Source organism: Aphelocoma coerulescens, chromosome 1A, assembly GCF_041296385.1.
Source record: "Aphelocoma coerulescens isolate FSJ_1873_10779 chromosome 1A, UR_Acoe_1.0, whole genome shotgun sequence".
Lineage (NCBI taxonomy): Eukaryota > Metazoa > Chordata > Aves > Passeriformes > Corvidae > Aphelocoma > Aphelocoma coerulescens.
This window is the reverse complement of record NC_091014.1, coordinates 57,985,356-58,009,543: the sequence shown is the minus strand read 5'-3', so window position 1 is coordinate 58,009,543 and position 24,188 is coordinate 57,985,356. Positions and strand designations below refer to the sequence as shown.

At 41.3% G+C, this 24,188-nt stretch overlaps 1 protein-coding gene across 3 annotated transcripts in view; it reads left to right on the top strand.

Annotated features, from left to right (window-relative positions):
* The first annotated feature begins 2,939 nt into the window (after positions 1–2,939).
* The window catches only part of TXNRD1 (thioredoxin reductase 1), a 36,169-nt gene continuing 14,920 nt past the window's right edge, over positions 2,940–24,188 (top strand). The window contains exons 1-8 of one of the 3 annotated variants that reach the window (XM_069002972.1): positions 2,940–3,122; positions 13,801–13,910; positions 16,065–16,190; positions 19,414–19,486; positions 19,603–19,722; positions 20,506–20,648; positions 20,778–20,893; positions 22,269–22,494. In XM_069002972.1, coding sequence (XP_068859073.1) covers positions 3,044–3,122; positions 13,801–13,910; positions 16,065–16,190; positions 19,414–19,486; positions 19,603–19,722; positions 20,506–20,648; positions 20,778–20,893; positions 22,269–22,494 — 993 coding nt within the window. In that variant the 5' untranslated portion in view covers positions 2,940–3,043. The other 2 variants (XM_069002975.1, XM_069002973.1) reach the window with 2 other exon arrangements.

Below are 24,188 nucleotides of genomic sequence, written 5' to 3'. Positions count from 1 at the left end.
TTGGAGTTGATTGCAACCTGTGATTTGGGAGAGAGCATGAAGCCTGTGGAAAAAAAAAATAAAGGAATTATCTTTTAAGAGGCCAAGATCAGAAGTAGTCTGACTAAAATAAGAGTTAAGGAACATAAATTCTCTAGCTGTACTTTGAGTGGCCTCAAGGGAATGTTTGTGAGGCGGTTGTAACAACTGGTGTAAGAGGTGATGTGGGCCAGTAACACTGCAGGAAGAAGCAACTGGTTGGGAGGAGTGGGGTAAAGAAGGTGAAAATGCATGCTAGTCTTTGGGTGCAGCATCAAGATTCTGTTCCACAGTGAGACTCCTTGATTATAAGTGACACTGGATAATTCTGATTTTTGTATGCACTGGTTTTATGAAACATCTCAAATGCAGAATTTAATTTTTGGCGCTGCTTTAGTGGATCTTCACTGCAGCAAGGTAAGACCTTTTTCTTAATGAAAGGAAATGTGATTAGAAGATAATTTCAAAATAATAAGCAAAATGAAACACTGTGAATAAGTAACAGGACTCCAAGGTGGTTTTTTAAATTTGATTTTTCTCAAATTGGCTGAATTGCCAGCTGGTAGTCCTCAATGAATGAAAATATTGAGATGGGGTTTGGTGGAATAGAATTCCTTTCCTAAGCTTGTTCAGCAAATTATTTTAATAACTATATTTCTGAAGCCATAATAATCCATTAATGCCTGCAACAATTGTTATCCTCATTATTGTAATAATTTTTGCTGTTACAGATAGCTAGATTGAAGACATAACTTCTAAAATCATAGTGGTCATTCTCCTAAGTTCAGAAACTTTTTTCCACTTCACGGTCTTAATTTTAGTTGTATTTTTTTCTGTGTTTGAAACTGGAGATACCACTGCCGAGTAAAAGAGTAATACAGGAATACAAACAGGCATTGCTGAAGTCCTCTGAGAAAAAACCTAGGGACAGGGAGGCAATGCCTCTTAACATCAAGACTCAAAGTTATTATCCGGTTCTCTTTCTTCCCTTCCTTTTGATCCTTTGTTGCCACTCTATTACTTTTGCGGCAGAGTACTGAAGTAGATGTGACACACTGTACACTGGGGGACACTTAGGACTTATGCAGGGCAACAGAGTAACCCAGTGGTCACTAAGACTAAGAATTCCTCAGTCTACAACATTCATTTCATTGCCATGTGTTGATGTCACAGCGTCCTTCACACTCGCTCAGCCACAGAGCCCAGCAGTCAATCAGTGCAACTGAAAAGAAGACCCATCCAACAAAACCATCAATGGTTCGGTTTGCAACTTTTTAGAATCTTTAAAACAAATGTCATTGTTTGCTGTCAGCAAGAATAATGGTCAGATAAATTGCCTTATTTGGTGTAACGTGTTTCTTTCCACATGAGGTATTGTGTTGGGTTTGTGTGACCTAGTTTTGGTAGAGGGGGTGATTTTCAAGGATGGCCTCTGTGAGAAGATGCCAGAAGCTTTCCCTTTAAAAAGGGAAGACAAGTTATTGCACAGCTGTAATTGCAGCTGGAGAAAAGGGTAAGAACATATGAGAGGAATAACTCTGGAGACACCAAGGTCAGTGGAGAAGGAGGTGCTTCTGGGGCTGGAGCTGAGATTCCTCTGCAGGCCGTGGCACAGCCCATGGTGAAACAGGCTGTCCCCCTGCAACCCACGGAAGTCCATAGGGATGCAGAGATCCACCTGCAGCCCATGGAGGAGACCCACACCAGAGCAGATGCCCCAGACAGAGCTGTGAACCCTTGGAAAACCCCTGCTGGAGCAGGCTCCAGGCAGGGACCTGCAAACCTGTGGAGAGAGGAACCCACACTGGAGCAGGTTTTCTGGTGGGACTTGTGACCCTGTGAGGGACCCAGGTTGGAGCAGGCTGTGCCTGAAGGACTGCACCCTGTGGAAGAGTGACCCACATTGCAGCAGTTCATGGAGAACTGTTGCCCGTGGGATGAACTCACACTGCAGAAGTTCATACTGAACTGTCTCTCGTGGGAGAGACCCCATGCTGGAGTAGGGGAAAGACTCTTCTCCCTGGGATGAACTGATTGTAACCCCCATTCCCGTTTCCTTGTGCTGCTGGGGGAGAGGAGGCAGAGCTGGGAAGGAGGGAGGGCTGGGGGGAAGGTGCTTTTAAGATTCATTTGACTGCTCATTATCCTGCTCTTTGTTAGTAATACATTCAATTAATATCCCCAATTCGAGTTTGTTTTGTCTGTGACAATATTTGCTGAGTGATCTCTCCCAGACCTTATCTCAACCCATGAACCCTCACATTTTCTCTCCTCTGTCCACTTGTGGAAGGGAGTGATAGAAGGGCTTTGGTGGGTGCCTGGCATCCAGCCAGGGTCAAACCACTAAGAGAGTGAAGAAAGCTCAAATTGACCGGTAACAGCAGATGTTTGTGTGCAGGTTCGGTGGTAGTTTATAGGGTTACGGCTTTCATCTTGCCCTGGCTTCTCAGCTGATTCCAGCAGTCCTTGGCAGATGCTCCTCTTGGCACATATACGTGTGAAAGCCACCACAATGGGGCCGCAGCCTCGGCAGCACTGTAAGGCAAAGGTGGCAAATAATGCCCCAAGCCCAGCCGGGAGCAGCGCGATCAGCCTCACGCAGGTAACCTTCCGCTCACAGTGTCTTTTATGTGTATTCCTCAGCATGAACCATTAATTATGAGGGGGAAACCACTAGCAGAACACCTCATGAATGCCCGTATCTCGCCACCGCCGCACAGCCCGCAGGAGGAAGGGCTCGCTGGGGAGCGCAGGGGCCGGGCCCGGCCGGCCGCCGCCAGGGGCCGCGGCAGCCCCGGGCAGTGTCCGCCCGCGTCCGTCGCCATCGCGACCGGGCCGCGACCGGGCGCCGGGGGCGGAGGGAAGGGGCCGCCGCCGCCAGGGGGCGCCGCCGCGGGGGGGGGGGGGGGCGGCTGCGCGGCCGCGGAGCTGCGCGGTCATCGGGGCCCGGCCCGTCCTCCCCATCCGTCACATTCCACCCCGTCCCGTCCCGTCCCAGCGCAGCCTGTCCCGTCCGGCCCGCGCCATGGGCAGCACCCTGCGGAAGAGCCAGGCGGTGCGGCAGGCGCCCGGCAGCGCGCCCCTGGAGCGGCGGCGCCCAGCAGGTAGGCAGCAGCGGCTGCCGGCGGACAGCACCTGCCTGGCAGCGCTCCGCACCTGGTGGGCTCCGAGCAGGGCGGGCGGGCGGGCGGCCGAAGGGACCGGCTCCGGTGTCCCGGTGAAACACCCGGGAAGGCGGAGTTGGGACCCCCTTCGGTGCTGGCGGCCGGGCGGCCCGCGGGGGTACCGCGCTGCAGAACAGCTCTGCTGTGCCTTCAGCAGGGTGCCCGTGGGTCCCCGCTTTGCTTTGGGTTACCTGTTCCCAAGCACGGCCTCTGCCGCCCGGCTGTCCCCTCAGTGACATCCTTGGGCAGGCTGTGCGCATCGTCCCGCTCACGGCAGCGCAGGGCGATGCGGGGTGTGGGACCCCGGCCCTGGGACGTGCCACAGCGTGGCCTGAAGGATGTCTGTGCTGAGGAGCGAACAGGGTTTGGAGTTAGGAACACGATTTGGAGTTAGGTAGGAGTTGAGTGGCCCTCTGGTCCCTGGAGATGATTTCTGCCTACCAGGATTGAGGCATCTTCCCACGACAGAGTGGGGATATTTGTGTTTCAGCTGACTGCTCTGTAGCTCGTCGCAGTCAGCCTGAGATCCTCCTTGGGCACAGCATTAACCGTGCTCTCACCAGGTCTAGGAAACCCAATGAGAGGAGGTAAATAATGGGCTCGAAGTAATGAACGCCTGAAAATGAACCTATGCTTACATCTGGTGCTGAGCAGCAGTTCTGCCTAAATGAAAAGGCACTCTTAGGATGTAGTACTTCACTGAGCATGTACTACTGTTGGAGTGTCTTCAGCTCTACCAAATCCTTGGGAAAGGAGACTGTTTTAAAAGATGTTCTTGTACATGCAATAATTTGAGAACATTGACAGAAAACCACCTTGGGAGCTTTAAGGTGTTATATGATATCTTAAGTCTTATTATGCAGGCTGGAAATTGTCAGAACTTTGGCAAACAAAAAATAAAGATGCCTGTGCAGTAAGAATTTGCATAAGGCACAGCAGGAGCTGGCAAATACAAAGATGAGGTTTGTAACAGTTAAAATTCTTGAAATAGGCTTATTGTTATGGCTCCATATTGCTTAGTATCTTTCAATTATACCAACATAAACTCCTCCAGTCTGAGCATTGGAAGCACTGGATGTTCCTTGATCCTAAGCAGAAGGAATGGGGAAGAAAATAATAAAAAAAAGAAAGCTCTCATACCACTGTCTAGAGAGTCCAGCTGTCCTTGTAGTTTCAGGACAGTGCTGTGACCTGACAGCAGTTCCCTTACCTAATGATGCCACTACCACCTTATAATTTAGTTTTAAATCAGATACTGAAGGCTGCACAGGTGTGGTAGCACAGAGTCTGGGGCAGAGTGAACTGCTCTGGAGTTATACCCAAACCTGGTTTCTCTGGCCAACCATATATCTGCTGGCATAAACTCAGAGATGAAACCTGCATCTTAATGAGCTTTTTCAGCCTTGTGAAGCTGACTCATTTAGGCTAAATACTTAAAAGAACATGTTGTTTGGGCTTTGGTTTGTATGCTCTGCTGTATCTTTGCTTTTTCAATTTAAGATGTTACTGCTCCCTGTTGCCTATTCTACGACTCTGGCAGCATCTTAAAGTCATTCTCCAGGAAGGCTGGTTTAAACTGTGGGACAAAGTTTATATTTCAGCATCAAGGCAGCTTTGCTTCTGGAATAGTTGCATATGGGTAAATTATTATCTGAAACCCAGTGTCCATTTCCCAAAGGAAGGCATCAAATTTTTAGTGTCCATCAAGGACAAGAGATGAGGGGAGTTGTAAGTGCTGTTGAAGAACTTAAATAGGAGATTGAAGCAAAAAAAAAAATTACAGAAAATTTACGAGTAGAGATACATAATTTACATTAAAATGGAAACATAATCCAAATAAGCTAATTACTCGTTGTTTAACTGACTCTAAAACATGAACAATCTAAAATTAACCCTTTTCTATAGTAGGTCATACCAAGCAGTAGAGTTGTTTTAATATCTATATACGTCCCTTGGACAAAGTATATTTAAACTTATGTTTGTAGTAGGAAAAAGCAATTGGGCTGTTGATAGCTGTAAGAATTTCTTATTTGTTCTCTGGATTTTTTCCCACCCTTCCATATTTTTATCAATGGCAATAATAAATTCAGTTATTAATTCACTGTAAGATCTAAAAATGTTTAAAAAAAAAAGCAGTAGCAAGCTGGGAATGAACAAAACTGGCAAAAAAAAAAGGTACCTAGCACAGGAATAAGTAAAAATATTAAGATGAGGTGCTTATATATAGTTTGCATAACAAAGCTCTTAAATACATTCCCTTGTCCTTAGTTAGTACTTTCAAAAAGGTTGTTATCAGTCTTCAAATAGCATTCAGTTTACTTCAACAATTGGATTTTGCATGTGCAGTATTTATGACATTTTGTGGATGTAAAGGTATGAAAATTGGAAGTAACTCAGAAGAGAGTTCTTTTCCTGATTTTTTTTGTTAAATTATCTCCACACCTAGTTTTCTGTATTATAAACAGGCATTTTACTGCAGAACGGATTAAGGACAAAATTAAAAGCTGTACCATAAGAGTCTAAACTTACACATCTCAGAATTAAGATAGCCTGGGTTGTAGCTTTTGCTTTATAAAGCATGTTATTTGTTTCTGTGGGACTCTACCTGGTTATTACATCAACTGCTGCCTTTTTTCATCCCAGACTGTCAGAGTTGAATATTATGAGTGGCTGTGTTTTAGTTTGTTTTGACTTAGTTTTAAGTTGAGGCTGCTCAGCTTCTGTCAGGACTGGGCACTCAGGACATGATCACTGGTGGGCCTGGAAAGTAGACTGGGAATCAAATTTAGGTTGGATTCTACAAAGTGAGTTAACAAAGTAGTTTTAATATAATTGTTCCTCATTTTTAGGGCTAATATGAGAGCCTCTGAATGCAGCATAACCGTGAGATGGAGTAACAGGGGATCCACTTTGGTGGTCCTAGTTCTGTGCTGGATTACAAACACCAATGGTGATTGTGTTGACATTTACATGTGGTCAGTGTCTGAGTAATGAGGCCCCAAATATTTTTACTTTTGCAGTATTTCCTGGAAATGTGTTGACCATATAATTTACATGTCAGTTGCTCAGGTGACAATAACAGATGTGTCATGGCACTATTTGTGCAGAAAAGTAGAGTGGACTCAAATCCTGGATGTGGCTTAATGGATGTCCATGTACTTCCTCTACCCTTGTTAATAATTATGCCACCCTTTTGATTTCTGCTATTAACAGAAATGGTGCTTGGCCCTCAACAGTGTGTGGCATTTATCTCCTTTTTGCAGTCTATCTTTATGCTTTCTCTGTTTTCAAAACTGTGGAGATGAAACTCCACTGCTTGTTCCTGTTTGATGGTTGTTCCTCCATTAAGCCCATTTCAGTCATCCTTTGGTAGGGCGTCTTGTTTCTGTTTTGATTGTGCTTGTAGAAAACAAACCAAATACCAGATAAAATTGTGTGCTATGGCTTACTTAGTATACTGAATTTGTAACTTATTCTCATTTTTCTTTACCACTGCTATCTCCTGAGAATGCTTTATCTACAACACCTCCCCTGCTTTTGATACCTGTTTTTTGATACCTGCCTGTTGTCATGCAGCTGCCTTCCAGTTTATAGCTCAACTCATGTATTTCCTGTATTTTTTTTTTCCATTGCTTGTTCATTTTTTTCCTCGTTCACACTTTTAAGTAACTTCCTTTCTGGAACGTGGTGTCACGTTGTAGGTCTTCCTTGCAGAACCATCCCCTAACTTGCCTGGTTATATCTGATGCCCTCTCTTTTTCCTTATCTTCGGTTTGGTTTTACCTACTGGTTTTCTTCCAAAAAGTTCACAGCTGTTGCTTTCCTTAGCATATTGCCTTTCCTATATGTACTCTTTCTGCCTTGTAGTATTGAGTATGTAATGGGATTCATTTATGGTAAACTCTACGGAATTGTGTGACACCCCCCCCCCCCCCCCCCCCCTAATTTTTGGCTGTTGCAACCCTATCTGACCCAGCACTGTCATTTGCATAAAAGAGATACAAATGCAAAGAGAGGAAGTAAGTAGAGCATGCAAATACTTTTATTTCCATAGAAAATAGTAGTGGCTTAGTCTAGTGTAGTCCTAGCTATTCTTAAGAATCTGCTAATGAACTGGTTTTACCAAGTGAACGAAGATACCATCTCATTTTATCTTCTGTTCTAGCAAAGTTGCCTGTTTTGTGTGTTGAGTGAGATGCTCAGGGAAGAAAATGCTGTTTGACACGGTCACCTCTCCTGTGTCCTGGCACTGCATCCCCAGTATGGTGGGAAGGAAACTCTTAACTTCCTTATCTCCTCTGTTGTTTGCACAGCCTGACACAAAGCAAGCACTTCACGGAAATTCTGGCTCACAGGTGTAAGGTATTTGTTGTTTTCCACCCATCCTTCACAACCATCCTCAGCCAGACCTGTGTCAGGGCCCTGTGCATCGGGTTGGTTTGTCGGATCACTTTGGTGGCAGGAGAGCTCAGAGGGCAGTGAGTGACCTGTTGGGCTGTGCTGCTTCCCTGTCCTCGCAGAAACGCTGTGTCACTGTTGGCTGGGCTGCTACAAGCAGCAGTGAATCGTTCCACTTAAGTCCTTTGTTTTTCAAAGACAAGAAACTTTGATTACTCCAAATTAAAATATCTGGTTTTTTTCCTTGCCTCTTAAAAAAGTTCCACTTTGGGGGGAAGAAATAATCACAGGTTTCTGAGCCAAGTACCCAAGTACTTTCCGTGGTGTTGTACCTGCCTTAAATTTTATGCCCATACCGAGAGATTACCTGCAAAGAACTTGTTTTCCTTTATCCATATTCAATTTTAATATTGGGTTGTTTGACAAAAAACCTGACTGTGTGTGAGTTGTTTTCCACCATTTTTCATGTTCTCTATGACTCAAATGCAAACCTGGTTACAAAGAAATATGTGGGAATGAATAAATGGCTTCAGTTGTGCTAGAAACAATAAAGGCATGGCCAATGGCAGTAGGGACTAATGAATGGCACCAGCACCAGGAGATCCTGTTTCATCCCTGCTGAGTACTGTTTTACCTCTCTGGCCTCAGGTGCCACACTTATTCAAGTGAGGCTGGTGATGCTTCCTCCTTGTGTCAGAGAGTTGTTTATTTACTGACCAGGAATAAAGAAAAGGTAGCATGGGAGTATTAATCACAGTTTATGGGAACCACAGGTTTGTGTTGGCCACAGGAATTTCAAGAAGAAAAGTCAGGAAGCTCGGGTCTTTCAGGTCATCTGAAATAAAGGGTGAGCTGGTATGGATGGCACTGTGAGCATGATACACTTACAGGTGGTTATACCAGAACTCAGCTTCCTTTGTTTTGATGTAGATTAGACAAAGCATTAACTAATATGGGTAAATCCCAAAGCAACAGTGATTTTTGAAGGTAATAGACAAAAATCTATGGTAAAATTACTGATATTGTAAGATGGTATTTTCCATAAAGATTGTATATAAATCGTTATATGAGATATTGTAGCTTTTACCACAGTTCCAGAGGCAGACAAGTTTTATATTAAGTTTTCCATAACCTACTTAATATAGTTCACAATGAAATAAAATGGAAGATGAAAGTGGTCAAAGATACATGATTAAAGATTGTCTGCCTTTTACTAAGGAAGAGAGAATCTGAAATTTACTTTTGTTAGATGTGTACAGTTTGTTCTGTTAAAGCCAACAGAGTTGTATTGTAGATGTTCTAGAAATACGTGAGGTCAGCATGTGATGTTATGCTCACAGAAAACATCCCTATTAGTGCTAATTAGAGCAATCTGGCTAATTCCTGTATGGTTTACTGTAAACAATTACATAAGAAATGAGGAATGGCTGAAGACTTTCAAGGGCAAGTATTCACTGTCTGATATTGCTGAGGAACTTCTGTGGGTGAGAGCGCTACTAGGAAAGTCTGTGAGAAAGCCCAGGTCTTGGTGGAGTGGGATTTAAAGTGCCATAATTCTTATGGCAGAATCATGTCTTGTAGGAGTTTTCATAACAAACCCAGGAGTATAATGATGTCCCTGCTGAAATCAGTAAAGTAAAATACTTTTCATGAACAATTGGACTTTGTGGCAACTGCATGAATACTTAGAAAAGCAAAAGGAAAACAAATGCCTGGAAGTAGGAATTACTTCTTTTGTTAGCAACTAGAAGCTGCGACCAGTTTTAGAACCCCTTTTTTCAGACTAATAGGATGAGACAGGTTATAAGTTTGAGTGGCTGATTGTTAGAGATGGAGGTGTTTGAGTGTTGAGTTTCTTGCCCCAGGTTCTTCTTGGATGTGAAGGTGGTGGATTGCAGCTCTCCAAACACAGTGCTGACGTCTCGAGTGGAAAGCTGATTAGAGGAAGTTGTTGAGTAAGTCCCCAGATGTTCAGTGGAAAATTAGGCTGAAAGGGTGAATTTTGTCACTTACTGCCTTTTTTTGAGTGGGAAGTTTTCCACTGTGTATAGGGAGCTTTGTTTCAGGCCCTCAGATGGATGTCTGTTACAGATGATGTTTTTCTGACTACAGTCAGATCTGTTTCCAGCTGTCCGAGTGTGGAACTTAACAGATGCTGCTTGAAAGTTTGTCTTTTATTTGATCTGGTGTTTGTCATTCCTCTGTCAGTATTTTTTCTTTGGTTTGTCTTGGTTTTGTAATTCCTGTCCTGCTATGCAGAGGTTAGATTAACAGTTGTCAGTAGATTTTTACTGTCCTTTGAGAATGCTGTGCTGCTGAGCTTTCTGCCAGTTTCTGCCTTTTTCATACATTAATCACATTTGATTGATTTGAATGATGAGGGTTCTTTTCTCCTCTGTCTTAGAGAACTCAACATTTAGCTTGGAAAGTTCCCAGAAGAAAGTTTGTATCTGTACGTTTTCCCACTCTACAGAATTTACTTTAAATGCTTTTTGTACTCAAATAGTTGGGGTAAAAACAAAGAATTTATATTTTCATGAAGGAAATAGGTGTTGTGGAATAAGACTTTGTGCCACTGTCAGGACTCCACTAACAGAAATCTGATAAAGTAGAGCCCTTGCTTCAACTCATTGCAAAGTTCAATTATTCCACATTATGCCTTGATGTTGATCACATTCAAGCAATCCCTTATTTAAATGGAAGTAGTTTTAAGGTCTTAGATATGAAAAGGGCATTAACAATTAAAGGACTTCACAACAAATATAAGCAATTACATAGTTTGGAGAACTTCTGATTTCTTAGGAAGTTGCACTTTACTCTTTTGCTTGTCAAGTCTTAAAGCTTGGTGGGTTTTGGATTTGAGAGCCTAGCTGGCAGCTCAGCTCCACTCACTCCTCTCTGGTGGGTTGGGGAGAAAACTGAAAGAGTGAAAATGAGAAAACTCATAGTTGGAGCAAAGATAGTTTAGTAGGCAAAGCAAATGACACCATGCCAGCAAAGCTGCAGGCTTCCATTTCCTCTCAGTTTTGTCAGTTCAGCTGGTTGCAAGTCAGCCTTTCATTGTGCATTTGTGATATGGTCCAGGCTGGAGGTGTGTATTTTAAAGGCTTAAGGTTTTCCCCTGGTAATCTGAATGATGTAATGGCTCTGCTGCTGTCACTACCAAATGTTTGAGTTTGCACAATAGGGGAGGTAGTGACCTATGAGGATAGTGCAGAAATGAGCTAATCTAGAAGAAGGAAAACCTGAACATTTCTCCACCTAGAAAGTTCACTTGGATGTAAAGTAAATATTCATTGTCATTCTGAAGTAGTCTGTACTTCCCAGATGCCTGAAGATAGGGCTGTAAAACAAGTTACGCGCTTGCTCAGAAACGTTAAAAATTTAGAGGTGTCTTCTGAACTCCTGGAGTAGAGAGTTAATTTTTTTAATTATAGTTTGTGAAAATGTGAAGTTTGTTCTTGTTGGTAATGTTCCTCTGTGTGATAGGGAAAATCTAGGTAAATCAGTGGAGACTTTGGCCTTGAAGTGCCACTTTGAGACCTTCAAAGTGAGTAGTTAAAGGGCAAGTGCTTTCCATGGGTGTCCGTGTCCTGCCTCTGCAGCTGGTGGGATCCCTGGATTGCTTTTGCAAGGTAAGGTAATTCTTATCCTGGAGCAGTTCTGCTTACAAAGCTGGTCCAGGCTGTTGGGTTGGGCTGGTCCTGTTCCCACCTGATCAAAGCCTTCTGAAACCAATTGTGCCTTTTTTTCACCCCAGCCAGAAGTTACACAACAAACAGTCAGAAGTTCAGAGGCCTCGGTGCCAGGGAGGACTTTGCTTTGTGAGGAAACTGACTTCCAATAAGGAAGGATACGGATTGAAAATACCATAGTTGCTTCACTGTGTTTTTTTATCTCTGCTCAGGAAGCAAGGCTTAAAGGGTGGGGTTTTTTTCTGGTTTAACAAGTTCTGAGCAAAAGTGGCAGTTTTGCCACTACCAGAGAGATATATTGCTCCCTCCTCTTACTCTCTACTGGTCTAGTAATGCCTTCATCCTGGCACCAGCTATGGTGATCACAGGATTGTCCCCTGAGCTGGCTGAGCTTGTTAGACTGGTAGGAAGCTGTCCACAACCTTTATTCTCCTGGGTTAGTTTTCTCCTAGGTTAGTGAGTTGATTTAGCTCATGCATGGGTCTAATGTCTGCCAGAACTGGTGCGAAGTATGCAGACATCAAGAAGGTAAAAACCAGTGTGGTGGAAGAGAGTATACTTGTCCCTTTTTTAGTATTGGTTGGTTAGATTGATTCACCCCGTGTCAAGGAGCACTTGGCAGGTCATAGGGAAGGTGCCACTCAACAGCCACCACCTCCTAGATTGGGCTAACAAAACCAAAAGATAGTGGTAGTGCAGAGCAAGAGCCTCACTGGGCTTTCCTGCAGTGACGTGAGTTGCTACAGACTTGCTGAAGTAACACTGATACGTACCAGGCAGAGCCTTCTCACTGCTGCATGTCCAAGGGTTATCCAGAGCAGATCCATGGTTCAGGTTCTCTTTAGCAGTGTCACTCTGCAAAAAGATATCTGCTGATTCATTTTTGGAAAGTGTGTATTATTCACCAGGACTGTGGGTTATTGCAAGTGCTGTTAATGGATGGAATTTTATGGAGAGTAAGCTGGTGACACACAGAGCACTTTCTGCTTTGTCATCCTGCATGTGGCAGGTTGCCCAAACCAACAAGGGAGAGGCCCCCAGCAGCAGAGGCACCCAACATACAAACTCTTTCAAGTGTCTGCCAGGGGCTATGGTTGCCTTTGGGCTTTGGGGCTATTGCTAAAACTTGGTACCTCTGGCACAGATCTACCTTAAAATAATTAGAGATATTTATATAAGTGCCTCTGTTGTCTAATGGCTAGATTTGTATCTCACTGAAGATACAGTTTTAAGTGAACATTCCTGAGATTGTTCAAACTTGCAGGAATAAAATACTCCTTCTGTTGCTTCAGGTAGACACAAGACTGTAGCTTTAATATTAATATAGTGAAGCAAAAAATTGTCCTTTGTGAAGGTTGTGAAATTATCCTCTGAGAAGGGTGTTCAAAACCTGTGTTCTTGCTTTTCTTTTTTTACATGTGTATGTTCTCCAACTAGAATAGGAAAAGTAGTATCCATCACTAATATTACTGTTAATTGTTGCATAACAGTTCTGGTCTTTAAACCCCTTTTACCACCATCGCCAAAGTACTCTTCCCAAAACCTTTGTGAGATAAAGGAATTTTAGCACCAAGTTTGAGAGAAGAAGTCAGAGGTGACAAGATTACAGACCAGCTTTCAATGACTGCCTTTTTTCATTTGTCTTTGTGTGAATGCTTTTCAGGTTTGTGGGCTTGGTGCCCAAGGAATGTATACATAGCATTCAGTATGGCTGTTTCTCTAAGTATGGACACGCTGCCAGGGCTTGCTAATTAATGCTGGCTGTACAGTGCAAAGCATGCATGTGATTAAGTACAAACAACTGTGTGCTGACCCATTTATTGGAAATTAAGTTTAACATAATTTAGAGTTATGTGGAGGAAGGAAGAGTTGATAATGGATTCCAATCAACTATTAGATTTTCCACTTTTTTTTTTTTTCAATGCCACGTCAAATAAAGTTTCACTGTGTGTAATGTTGTTTTTTTTTTTTCTTTTCGCTAATATGCTTAAACTTTTATACTGGAGATACATACATACATGTAAGATCAGTTATGACCAGCAGGAAAACTGATCTTTTCCTTTTGAATGCATTATCAATACATTGAACTGAAAGAAGTTTCCAGGCAACTAATTGCAAGAGAAAGCGAAAAACTTTTAATTCAGTTTAAAAAGTACGAGACTTTAAATGTCACTTTCTGGGCAAGAAAGCTAAAGTCATCACTTTGCTTCAAGACTGAAGTTTCAGGCTTAGCCACAGGAAATATGATCTATGATCCAAGCATATTGTTAGATTGGCAAAAGGTACTGAAATCTCAGCCAACTCCTGCATGGGATTTTATTCAACAGAAAAATATTGCAAGTCATCCTAACGTTGCAAATGAGTCATGAGTTGCCTTAGGAAAGGCTCCCCTGGGACAGACATGCCGCAGACGAGGAAGCAATGAAGCCGCCAGGCCACTCCCCCAGACAGTTTCTCTCGAGGAGCACAGCCTTCATAAAGGACGTCTCTCCAGACACTTAGTTATTTTATCCTTTATTTCACAGGGGGAGCCCCGAAGCTGCGAGAAGGGCAGCGCGAAGCAGCGGCAGAAACTTCCCAGCCAGTTGTTTCTGTACGGGAGAAGCAAATAGGAGATCATGAGAGAACTTTAAAGGTAGGGGGAGATACATTTCAAAGTCTGTAATTTAGTTCTGACATTAAAAAATAGTCAGAATGTAGACTTTCTTGTAAAAGTTGTAGTTCATGGGTGAAGAGTAAAGGAAATCTGTTCTCAAGATGGGATTATGGTCATGAAGAAGTTCTCCCAGTAAATGGGATGTGGATCTTGTCAAGAGTCTGGCTGCTTTGGAGCAGGGTTCTAGGAGGAAGAGAGGAAGCTTGTGATCTACTTTGTATAATCTAAACTTTTAATGTATTTTCATAAAGAGTTATGAAGAATTAATGAAAAGTGAGCCAAACAGTAGGAAATAAAAACTGAAGTTTCTTAATCCATGTGAAAGCATAAAGCATTTTTCTTAAAAGGAGAAAAAAAAAGTAGCATGATATAAGTAGTGAACTAAGCAAATGAGTAGTTGGTGTGGTTTCTTTATATGCATCATAAAGATACCATTCTCAGCAGCTGGGTCTGATGACTGTGGGGAAGTCAGTCTGCCCTCATGCTTCACACCGTCCACTAAGCAAACAGGAAGGTGTGCTTTGGAAAAGAATGGCACCCTTTCACTAATTTTACATCTCTGCATACAAATGAAGTGAAGCTGTACATCATAGTACAATACATGCCCCTTTGCTCTGATTGCGGTAGGAAGTTTGATCCTGGCTAAGGGCTGTGTTAGAAAAAGAGAAAAAAGGGAACCAAAGGCCAATGTAGGTTCAGTGGTAGGGGTGTGTGTTGGGGTGGTGGAGCAGGAGGAGAAGAGGAAGGAGAATGAGGCATTTTTGGGTGTTTTCACAGTGGCTTCAGGTGTTTCCTAGGTTTTGTTTCTACTGTTAACATGCTGCCCGGGGTTATGTAATACTACTACAATCTAAACTTCCTGCAGGCAGATACACAGCCAGAATTCCTGATTACATTGCTGTGTAATTCGTCTGAGCAATAGGGGATTTTTGTCAGTGGGACGGCTGCACTGGCAGCAGTCAGTAGGGTAGACATAGTTATAGAGAGACACTAATCAAACCTCAGAGGAAGGCAGCAGTAGAATGGGTTGAGTACAAAGGGCTGTTTAATGCTAAACAAAATTAAGATGAAAAGATAAGGGAAACTTATTTGGGCTCTTTTCTTTTCTTTGGTTTGCCCCAACTATTCCAGTAGTCCCGAATCAAGTCCTACCAAGTTAGGTGGACAGAAACATGTATTTGTAAAGTGGCAAAGTATGAGTTTCCTAATTTACGGGTTTGGTCTTAAAAGTTTTTTCATTACTTCAGTCAATGCTCACAGATTTACATCAGCTAAGGAATCTGATCTTTACTCACTTCAGATCTTGTCCTGCAACTTGAGAGGCATTGAGAATTTTGCCACAACTCCAAAGGCTTGAAGATCTGAAGCCCTCATAAATTGGAGTTTCACAAATGAAGTGTGAAGGCTCATTTTAGAAAGTGTTGAAGATGGTGCCATGTTCTTTGTGGCATAAGCTGTCAAAATGCATTTTAAGACTAATGGGTAGTTTTTCTGTGGTAGTAGCTGTGATTAAAAAAAATTCTTTTGTAAAACCATGGTGGTCACGCTTGATCCATTTGATACCAAAGTTATGCTAAACCAAAGCAGTGATAAACACTGGCATATTACAAAAATGCAGTTTTCAGAAATAGTTTTCTTCATTCAGTTCTGTTCATTCCATTGGTAAGGCTGGTAATTATTGTGGATTAGGAGTGTCGCAGAGGATTGTTGTATTTTCCTACAAATATATGCAGGAGGAGGGGGAAAACACTAATTAGGAAAGTCAAGGGCAGATGAAGAGAATAAAATAAATTAATGGAATGCTTGTGTCAGCAGTTACGTATCTCATGCTGGAGTAGAGTATGAGGAGGCACTAGACTTGCATTGTTGTGGAAAACTAAGCCCTGCAAGGAACTGCCCAGAAGCCCAGTGCTCCAACGAACAAGAAAATTTGTAGTTCAGCATCTGACAGGTATAGAGCTTTTCACGGGTGGATTAGGAAGACAAAATTAAAAGCTAATTAAAAGCAGAACTCAGAAAATTCAGATGCAATTATGTTCCCTTATCACAATATTTGCTACTGAAAATACTAATTGTTGAACACTGTGAATGATGTTTCCATATTCCCTAATACTTTTTGTTTTCTCTGTTCAGGCACATAAGGAAGAAGACAATCCTCAGAAAACAATGGAAGCGAACGGACTTACACCAGTGCCAGATTCCTATGACTATGATCTCATTGTCATTGGTGGAGGCTCAGGTGGTCTGGCAGCTGCCAAGGTATGAGAGGGAAAATACAACTTATACTTTCCTTGTCAGCAGGTGGGTGACATCCTCAGTGTCTTGAATTTGGGTATCTTTAGCACTGTAGGAGCACAACACCTGCCTGATCAGTGACATTTCTTTGGAGGTTAGTGCCAATTATACAATAGTCTTTTCTTTATGTTCTGAAGAAGGAAAACATGGTATATTCCTTAATATTTGTTAATACTCCTTACTAGAATGAAACTTGGTCCCCACTAATGGGAGATGATGCTGCTGGAAAACAGCAGGTAAATATCTTAATAGTGTTTATTAGTAGCTGAACTTAAACTCAGCTCATAAATGAGAAGGTTTATAAACTATTCAAAATTATCATCAGGAGGTATCTACTTTTATAAAAAAGTAAAATCTTTTCAGACATAGTTGTGTATCTTGTTTTAATTCTTCACAACAGGGGAGAGCCTGTGATTTTTGAGCTTACATAGTTGTATAAATGGAAATTTTCCCTACACTTAAGTAGAGTTATGGTCTCACCCTTCACTTCTAGGGTCTGGTATTTCCTGCCTGTAGCCAGACTGGTTAGGATATTGCTATTAGAAGCGTATCTAGAATTAATTAAAAGAATCCACAGTGGTACAAAATATACCAGCTCTTAGAGCTGTCATTGTCCCAAATATTTTAAACTTGCTGAAATCTAACGTAAGTCAGTAGCTCTCCTTTACTTCAATAGTCAGGCATGTTGTGTCTCTTCTGTCTGTTGTTGGATTAACTATTTAGGAGTGAATTGAGCATTCCTGTAAGTAAAACTACATTGTTGCTCAAGACCTGGAGCTGGATTATTCCTCCAGTCAGGGGGCATTTCTTTTGTTCTTGAGAAGTGGAGGAGGTCATAGGGCAATTAAAGAAAATAAGGGGAAAATATTTTAGCATAGCATTGGATTCACACTGAACTCTGGTCCCCTAGAAGTACTTCTTTACTTTCCCTAGAAGTTATAATGGAAATGTGCAGGGCTGAGTGATGGATTGTAGGTTCATAGTCTATTTTTGTAATTTACTGCTTTCCTATCAATAGGGGCACTGTTGTCATGGTGTAGGATTGAGGATTGAAGGTAAGATATATGAAAATTCTGAGCACCACAAAGAGAAGCAAACACTGAGGATGGAGATATTCTGGGATGGGAGAGAGTAACAAGAGTAAAACAGAGTTTGCAGTAATGCAAAAAGAGCTTGCAGTAATACAAAACCAGCTGTCGAAGTTTCCATAGGGAGACTGCTTTGTTGTATACATGTGCTATGTTGGGAAGCTACAGCAGTGATGTTTATTGCATCCTTTTTCAGTTGTAGGACAGAAAAGGTGTGCAGTAGGAGCCTTATTCCTTCAACTTGGTGTACAAAGTATATTGATTCTTAGTGTTCTCAACTGATAAGTAGAGCAGAAGATGGTAGATCAATAAAGTCAACACCACCATCAGTAGTAATGTATGTATTTCAAGTCAGTTTCATGTAGTTGAAGTGAAGCTGTTTTATACACATGAACTTTTGACTTTTACTTAGATTGTTCAATGTTTTTTAATGAATTAACTAACAGTGCTTGAAAAAAAAAACAGACCAAAACAGAAAAAAAACCCCAGCTACACAGCTCTTATATGAAGTTCCAGATACCTGCACTCGGGTTTGCAGCAGTTTAACTGGGTTGGTTAAATGTGTGCTGTTGACTCTTGACACATGCACCTTTATGAGCACATCTTCCTCTCTACATTGGGCTCAGAGTTGGTTACTTTGGAGGCATGTCTCCACAGCGAGTGCAAACACTGCCAGGCTGACTTGGTATAATGCAGCTGCAGACTCAGACCGGTGCCAGGCCCCTGCTCTCAGTTCACACAGAACAGCTCCAGCCCTGCACAGCCTTGCTGCGTTCCTGCAGCACTGCACTGAGCCCTGAAAGGTTTGAGAGCCTACAGGGCAGGTTTGTGGCTGTGGGAAAATCACTCAGCAGAAGTGGTTGTATCTGTGGGATCTCAACCGAGGTGGCGATGCAATGCTGTGCTGTGTTATGTGAGTGTGTAGCTGAGTGAAGCTTGGCAATCCATGCAGTCCACTTAGCTAACCCTGCTAAAGCTTTTTGGAGCAGTGTTGAAGGGCTGTTATTATAAAGAAGCTTTAATGCTGCGTCTCAGTCCCTAAGCACCTTTCTGAGGAACTTTCTCAGAGGTGCTGCTAATGGATAGAAATTAGCTTCTTGGCCAGCCTAGATCTTTGTTGGAAGTGGAAATCCAGTACAGCAATGTTTTCCGAAGGTGTCTATAGCTTGTGTTATTTGAAGTGTGATTTGCATTTTGCATGAAGTAAAATAGATTTAAAATTGAAATTCTAATTGTCAACTATTCGGATTAACAAGTATTACTGGTAACAGAACGCTGAAGGCTGTCCAGCTCCTCCCAAACCAAACCCAAGACCTTAGAGTAATATCCTGTTCCTATAGTTGTTACTGCTTACATGTTTAAGAACTCATTGTATGATGCCAGCATAGTTGTGGCTACTGCAAGTAGCAAAGTTATTCTGCTGCATCTCACGGGAGGAATCTGTCATTGCTGTTGCTCATCTACACAGTGCTTCCCTAAGTGATTTTCCATGGTGGCAGTTACTGCTGTCAGTTTTTGCCGCCTTCTTAAAAAACACAAAGGGAGCAATGAAATTAGTGTATAGTTCTCAGTATCAGGCATTAATTGTAGATTAGCTAATGAAAGTTCTCAGGGGAAATACAGAATCATAGAGTTGTTAAGGTTGTCATGCTTGGCCACGTGATTTCTCATGTCATTGTCTGATGTGGTTTCAAACAAGTGTTGGAGAAACCATCTTTGAAGGGAAAACTGGATTAATTAGGAATTTGTTAAGTATGTTAAAAGTAAATGGGCGTGTTGGGAAATAGTCTGAACAAAATGACAGGATGGAAGAGTAAGAGGATGTTGGACTCAGAGTCTCCTGTGTATTGGCTGGTGCCATGCTGTTGTGTCGCAGGATAAATATCTTTTTTTTTTTCCTTTCATCTTCTTTTTCCTACTGAATGCACAGATGAATTCAGAAGATTAATGACTGTCTGTCTGTTCCCTTGCAAATCGTTCATTGTTATTTAATTAAAAGTCACAAAGCTTTCAGCAATGCATGATGTTATCATCTACTCCAAATTCCCAAATTCAACCTCTAATATTTAGATACGTGTCTTATTTAATTTGTTTTGCAGGAAGCTGCCAAATATGAAAAGAAAGTGATGGTGCTGGACTTTGTCACACCTACGCCTCAGGGAAGTTCATGGGGTAAATTTCTCTTTGTTACAATCCTGTTATAAAGGAACTTTACTCAAAGACACTGATGCTCATGTTTGAAATCTGCCACACTGATGTGAAAATCACATCCTGTTCCTTTCTCTCAGGTCTTGGAGGAACATGTGTAAATGTGGGCTGTATACCTAAAAAATTGATGCACCAGGCAGCTTTACTGGGACAAGCCTTGCAAGATTCACGCAAATTTGGATGGCAGCTTACAGAAGAAGGTAAAGAAAGGCACTTTTTTCAGTTTTGTCATTTGCACTGAAAATCCTGAGGTGGTTCTCATAATCAGGTGCTTGTTGCACTGCTGTACATGTTGGCTTGAACACTGTGAGGCAACTTCGGAGAGATTACATGTAAATTGAAGTGTTTTTCAAATCTAAAGTCATGAGGCTTATTGCCTCCATGTTTGATCTGTTTATTAATAGCTCCTGATCATGTTAGTAATTGATGAGACTTGTGTGAATAAAAACAATAAGGTACTGCTCCATTTCTGAATGTACCACAATATCTAAGGGAATACCCCAGAACGTTGCCTGACAGAAACTCCTTATAGTTGCAAGCAAGGATTTCTTTTTCCGAAGTGTCTGTCACTACTATGTAGGAAGACAGATTTTATTTTCATTAGCTCTAATATGCGTGGTTATAGGATTATGATTTACTTAGGCTGTAATCCTGTAGTGGGAAGCATGCAGAGGCACCTCTCAGAAATGCAGTCTTTGTTTATTGAGCAATGTCACCTGCTCACAGCATCTGTCAATATAAACCTGTCAATAATGCAGTAAGTCCTAATTTTCAATGTTTTAAGTCATGCCTGTTGACCTCTCATGTTGTCTGTGCTGATGTAATTGTCTGAATTTCAATAGATTTACCCTGAAATAAAACGGGAGTAAGACAAACCCAGTAAGACTGGGTCATGAAAAGAATCTGTTTGAGAGAATACAAGTTTTGTTATGGAAAAAGAAGAACTCAGACTAAAAGGTGAACCTTCTTCTTGTTTCTGACAGTCAAACACAACTGGATGACCATGACAGAATCTGTTCAGAATTACATTGGTTCACTGAACTGGGGCTATCGGGTTGCACTGAGAGACACGAAGGTCACGTATGAGAATGCATATGGAGAATTTGTTGGGCCACACACAATTAAGGTACTCCTTAGCCATTGTTTGCTGTGTCTTCCTATAGAGCTGTCTGAATAGAGATGCTTTTCAAATAGAATGATTTTTCCCATGGTGGGACTGTAAAACACTCACTTTGGACTAATACTTTGTCTGCAGGCAACAAACAAAAAAGGAATTGAGAAGCTGTACACAGCTGAGAGATTTATCATTGCCACTGGTGAACGACCACGCTACCTGGGTATACCTGGAGACAAGGAATACTGCATTAGCAGGTAAACACAGGCAGGAATATGAAGTCATTGCTTGTGTGTAAATGCTTCCCCATACTGAGGAGCACAGTCTGCTTGAAAGAAAACCCCATACTCAGACATCAGTGAAAGTGGGAATAGCGTAGCTGCTGATGTTATGAAGTTGGTAGAAATCTGTCTTCATGCATTGGGGCAGTCTTGAAACCCAGCACAATTTTTTTTCTAGCTACTCAGTGAAAATAATTCAACTTTTGAGAAAAACTGGTTTCTAGTGTCTGGTTAATTGCTTGTTATATGAAGATAAACTGTGTTTTCATGTCAGAGTAACTTTTGAGTTACTTGATGTAGAAACAGAGGTTGGAATTACAGACTGGCAGACCTATAGCAATGAAATAAATAACTGGCATAATCCCTTTGAAACCAGAACACCATGTGGTATGTTTCCCTTCTAATAAGGAGTAATGCAATTAAAGATAACAGATAATACAGCCTGTAAAGTGGTGCTTTAAAGTAGCTTCAAGGTGGAGGAGTCAGGAATTCCAGACTTAAATGCTATCAGATTGAGGCTGGCTGTGTAATCTTTGCTGAGTTCCTTGGGGTATAGGAGCTATGCTACAGCCTTTAATTGCACAATCACATTTTATTCCACCACTCTAACAAAGGTGGAAATAAACTTATTTTAGATTTAAATCTTCAGAGAATTGTATTGCCGAGCTCTAAGTGTCTGCAGAGTAAGTGTGGTGCCTCCATGAGTCCTGGCTTTGTGGACAAGCCCTGGTTTTATAGCCTAGGTCCAAAGTGTGGTGGAACTGATGTAGCTTGATGAAGCAGTTGAAAGAAAGGAAAAGCAGGCAGAGGAGCATGTTTTCCATAATTTCATACTTCTATTTTTGCCTGTTACTGTGGTTTGCATTAATGTGGTTTGTTGTCTGTGTATATCTGGCACTGTGTATAATGCTTTAGCAAAAGAGTAAGTCTTCAAAGTGATGGTGGTATTTTATCTTAAAGTTGAGCCCCTTCCTCTTTTAGTTCTCAGGAGCTAAAATATGCAACAAATATTCAAAGCAAGATTCAGAGGGGAAATAAACACCTACCTTTTTTAACAATTTGTCCTAAATTTCTGTTAAAAAACCCTCCACATTTTTGTGGTGATTCAGACTTTTCATACTCCTTTTTTTTTGTATGTATACTCCTAAATATAACCTTTTCATCTGTCGTGTACTGCTCTTGTATTCCAGATGAACTTCCAAAAAATTAAGCAGTGTTTTTTTAGTGAGCAGGAGAAGGAATAAAGTTCTATTCTTACAGAAAAAATTAGATAAATATAAAGCACAATACATTCTTCTGACTGCCTCTAACTTTCTTTTCCTTTTTCCTTCCTTTTTATTTTTTTCTCCAGTGATGATCTTTTCTCTCTGCCTTACTGTCCAGGGAAAACCCTGGTGGTTGGAGCTTCCTATGTTGCCTTGGAATGTGCAGGATTTCTTGCAGGCCTTGGATTAGATGTCACTGTAATGGTGAGATCCATTCTCTTAAGAGGATTTGACCAGGACATGGCAAACAAAATTGGTGAATATATGAAAGAACATGGAGTCAACTTCATTAGGGAGTTTGTGCCAATTAAGGTAGGCTCAAAGTGACTACAGCTGATTGGGATATACCTATCATAATGTTTTAAGATATAAATTATTTTAATTAATGCAAAAGTTGAACTTGCATTACAGTATTTGCTGTGATATACAATGGGTTAATTTTTGTTTTAAATGAACTCCATGAAACTTAATTAATTGAAATGTATAATTTAATCTTAATATTAAAATTTTGTGAGATTACAAAATTCATTGTTTTTGTCAGAATTAGTTGGGTTAGTATATGTTGCATTGAAAATGTTACACGTGCTCGTCCTGGTTCTGCAAATGTTAAATATACTTAAATTCAGCAGTTGTCCTGAAATCTGTGAAAGTTCTTGCTGGCCCATAATTAAGCAGATACATAATTTCCTCTAAGATCAGGGTCCAGTGCATCCCAAATAGTCATATTTTTTGTTGCCATTTTTCAAATTCTCAGCCAGCAAATACTGTTTATGTGCCAAGGATTAGTGGACCATCCAGAGAAGTAAATGGGCTTTGGAAGTATCCATCTGTATCATTTACTTGGCAGAGTCCTTAAATACTTGCTCAATTTCTGTTGAATTCAGTAAGAGTGCTCATGTAGCTAGTTACATATATATATATAGGCACGTGTATAGGCAAATTCAGGTTGAATTTAAGCCTGATTAGAAGTTCTGGAGCTTTTCTAATGCAAAATTGCTCTATCAAAGACTTCAGAGTGTGCTAACAGTATTTTTCTTCATAAAATATTTTTTTCACAATAGTGCTTAATTGTTTTGAAATAGCAAATTATGTATTAAGCGATTTCAGTTTGGTGTTAAACCAGCATGCTACTGAGTTTAACACTTTGGGGATTAAACCCTTAATTTCAGTGAAGACTGTTCATTTCCACTCTTGGCAGTATCAAGAGAAGCTTTAAAAATGCTCTTGCCACTCTGCCCTGTGGGTCTGAGCCTCTCTCACAGAATGAGAGTTCCTGTGAGAAGTCAAAATGGATGTTTCAAGGAAATTAGTTTTTATGCATGTTTTTGTTGCACAAATCCCATGCTGTATGAAAAGTAGGGATGATTATCTAGGTTTTGTTTCAGACATAGCTTTTTGTAAGCTCTAATGGGGGATGAGAAAGAAGGAAGCTGTTTTTGCAAGCAGATCATTACAACTAAATGTCAAGCAGGCTCCTCCAGATGCATCCTGTGATGAGGAGTCCATCACCACAGTCACAAATGCACTTCTGTGTATTTTACCCTGTCCCTTCACTAAATGTCTTTGATTTCAATGGGAATAAAATATTTGGCCCTGCTTCTGGTTGCAAATATCCTTCAACTTAAGTTGCTGGATAGTTTTTTAGCAGGTTTTCTCACCTCTTTCAGACATTGTGTTTGAAGTTATGCATGTTGTGCTTATGAAAACCCTTCCTTGGGATGTTTGAAGGCAGAAGATAAATTGTTATAAATAATGCTGCCTTTGAACAGGAGCAGTTTAGCACAGTGATCCTTTAAGGTTGGTGGGATGGTACAGTTGTTTTTTTAAATTGAAAAGAAAGGACAAGATTAAAAACTTCATCAGAAACTGCTTTTTCTGCCTCTAAATACCGAACATGCAATAGGAACTAGGGTGTTGTTGAAAAGTACCTTTTCATCTGTAAGAAGATCACTAAAATTCTCCAGAATTGTGTAAAGTGTTGCACACTTACATGTCTTTTGCATGTC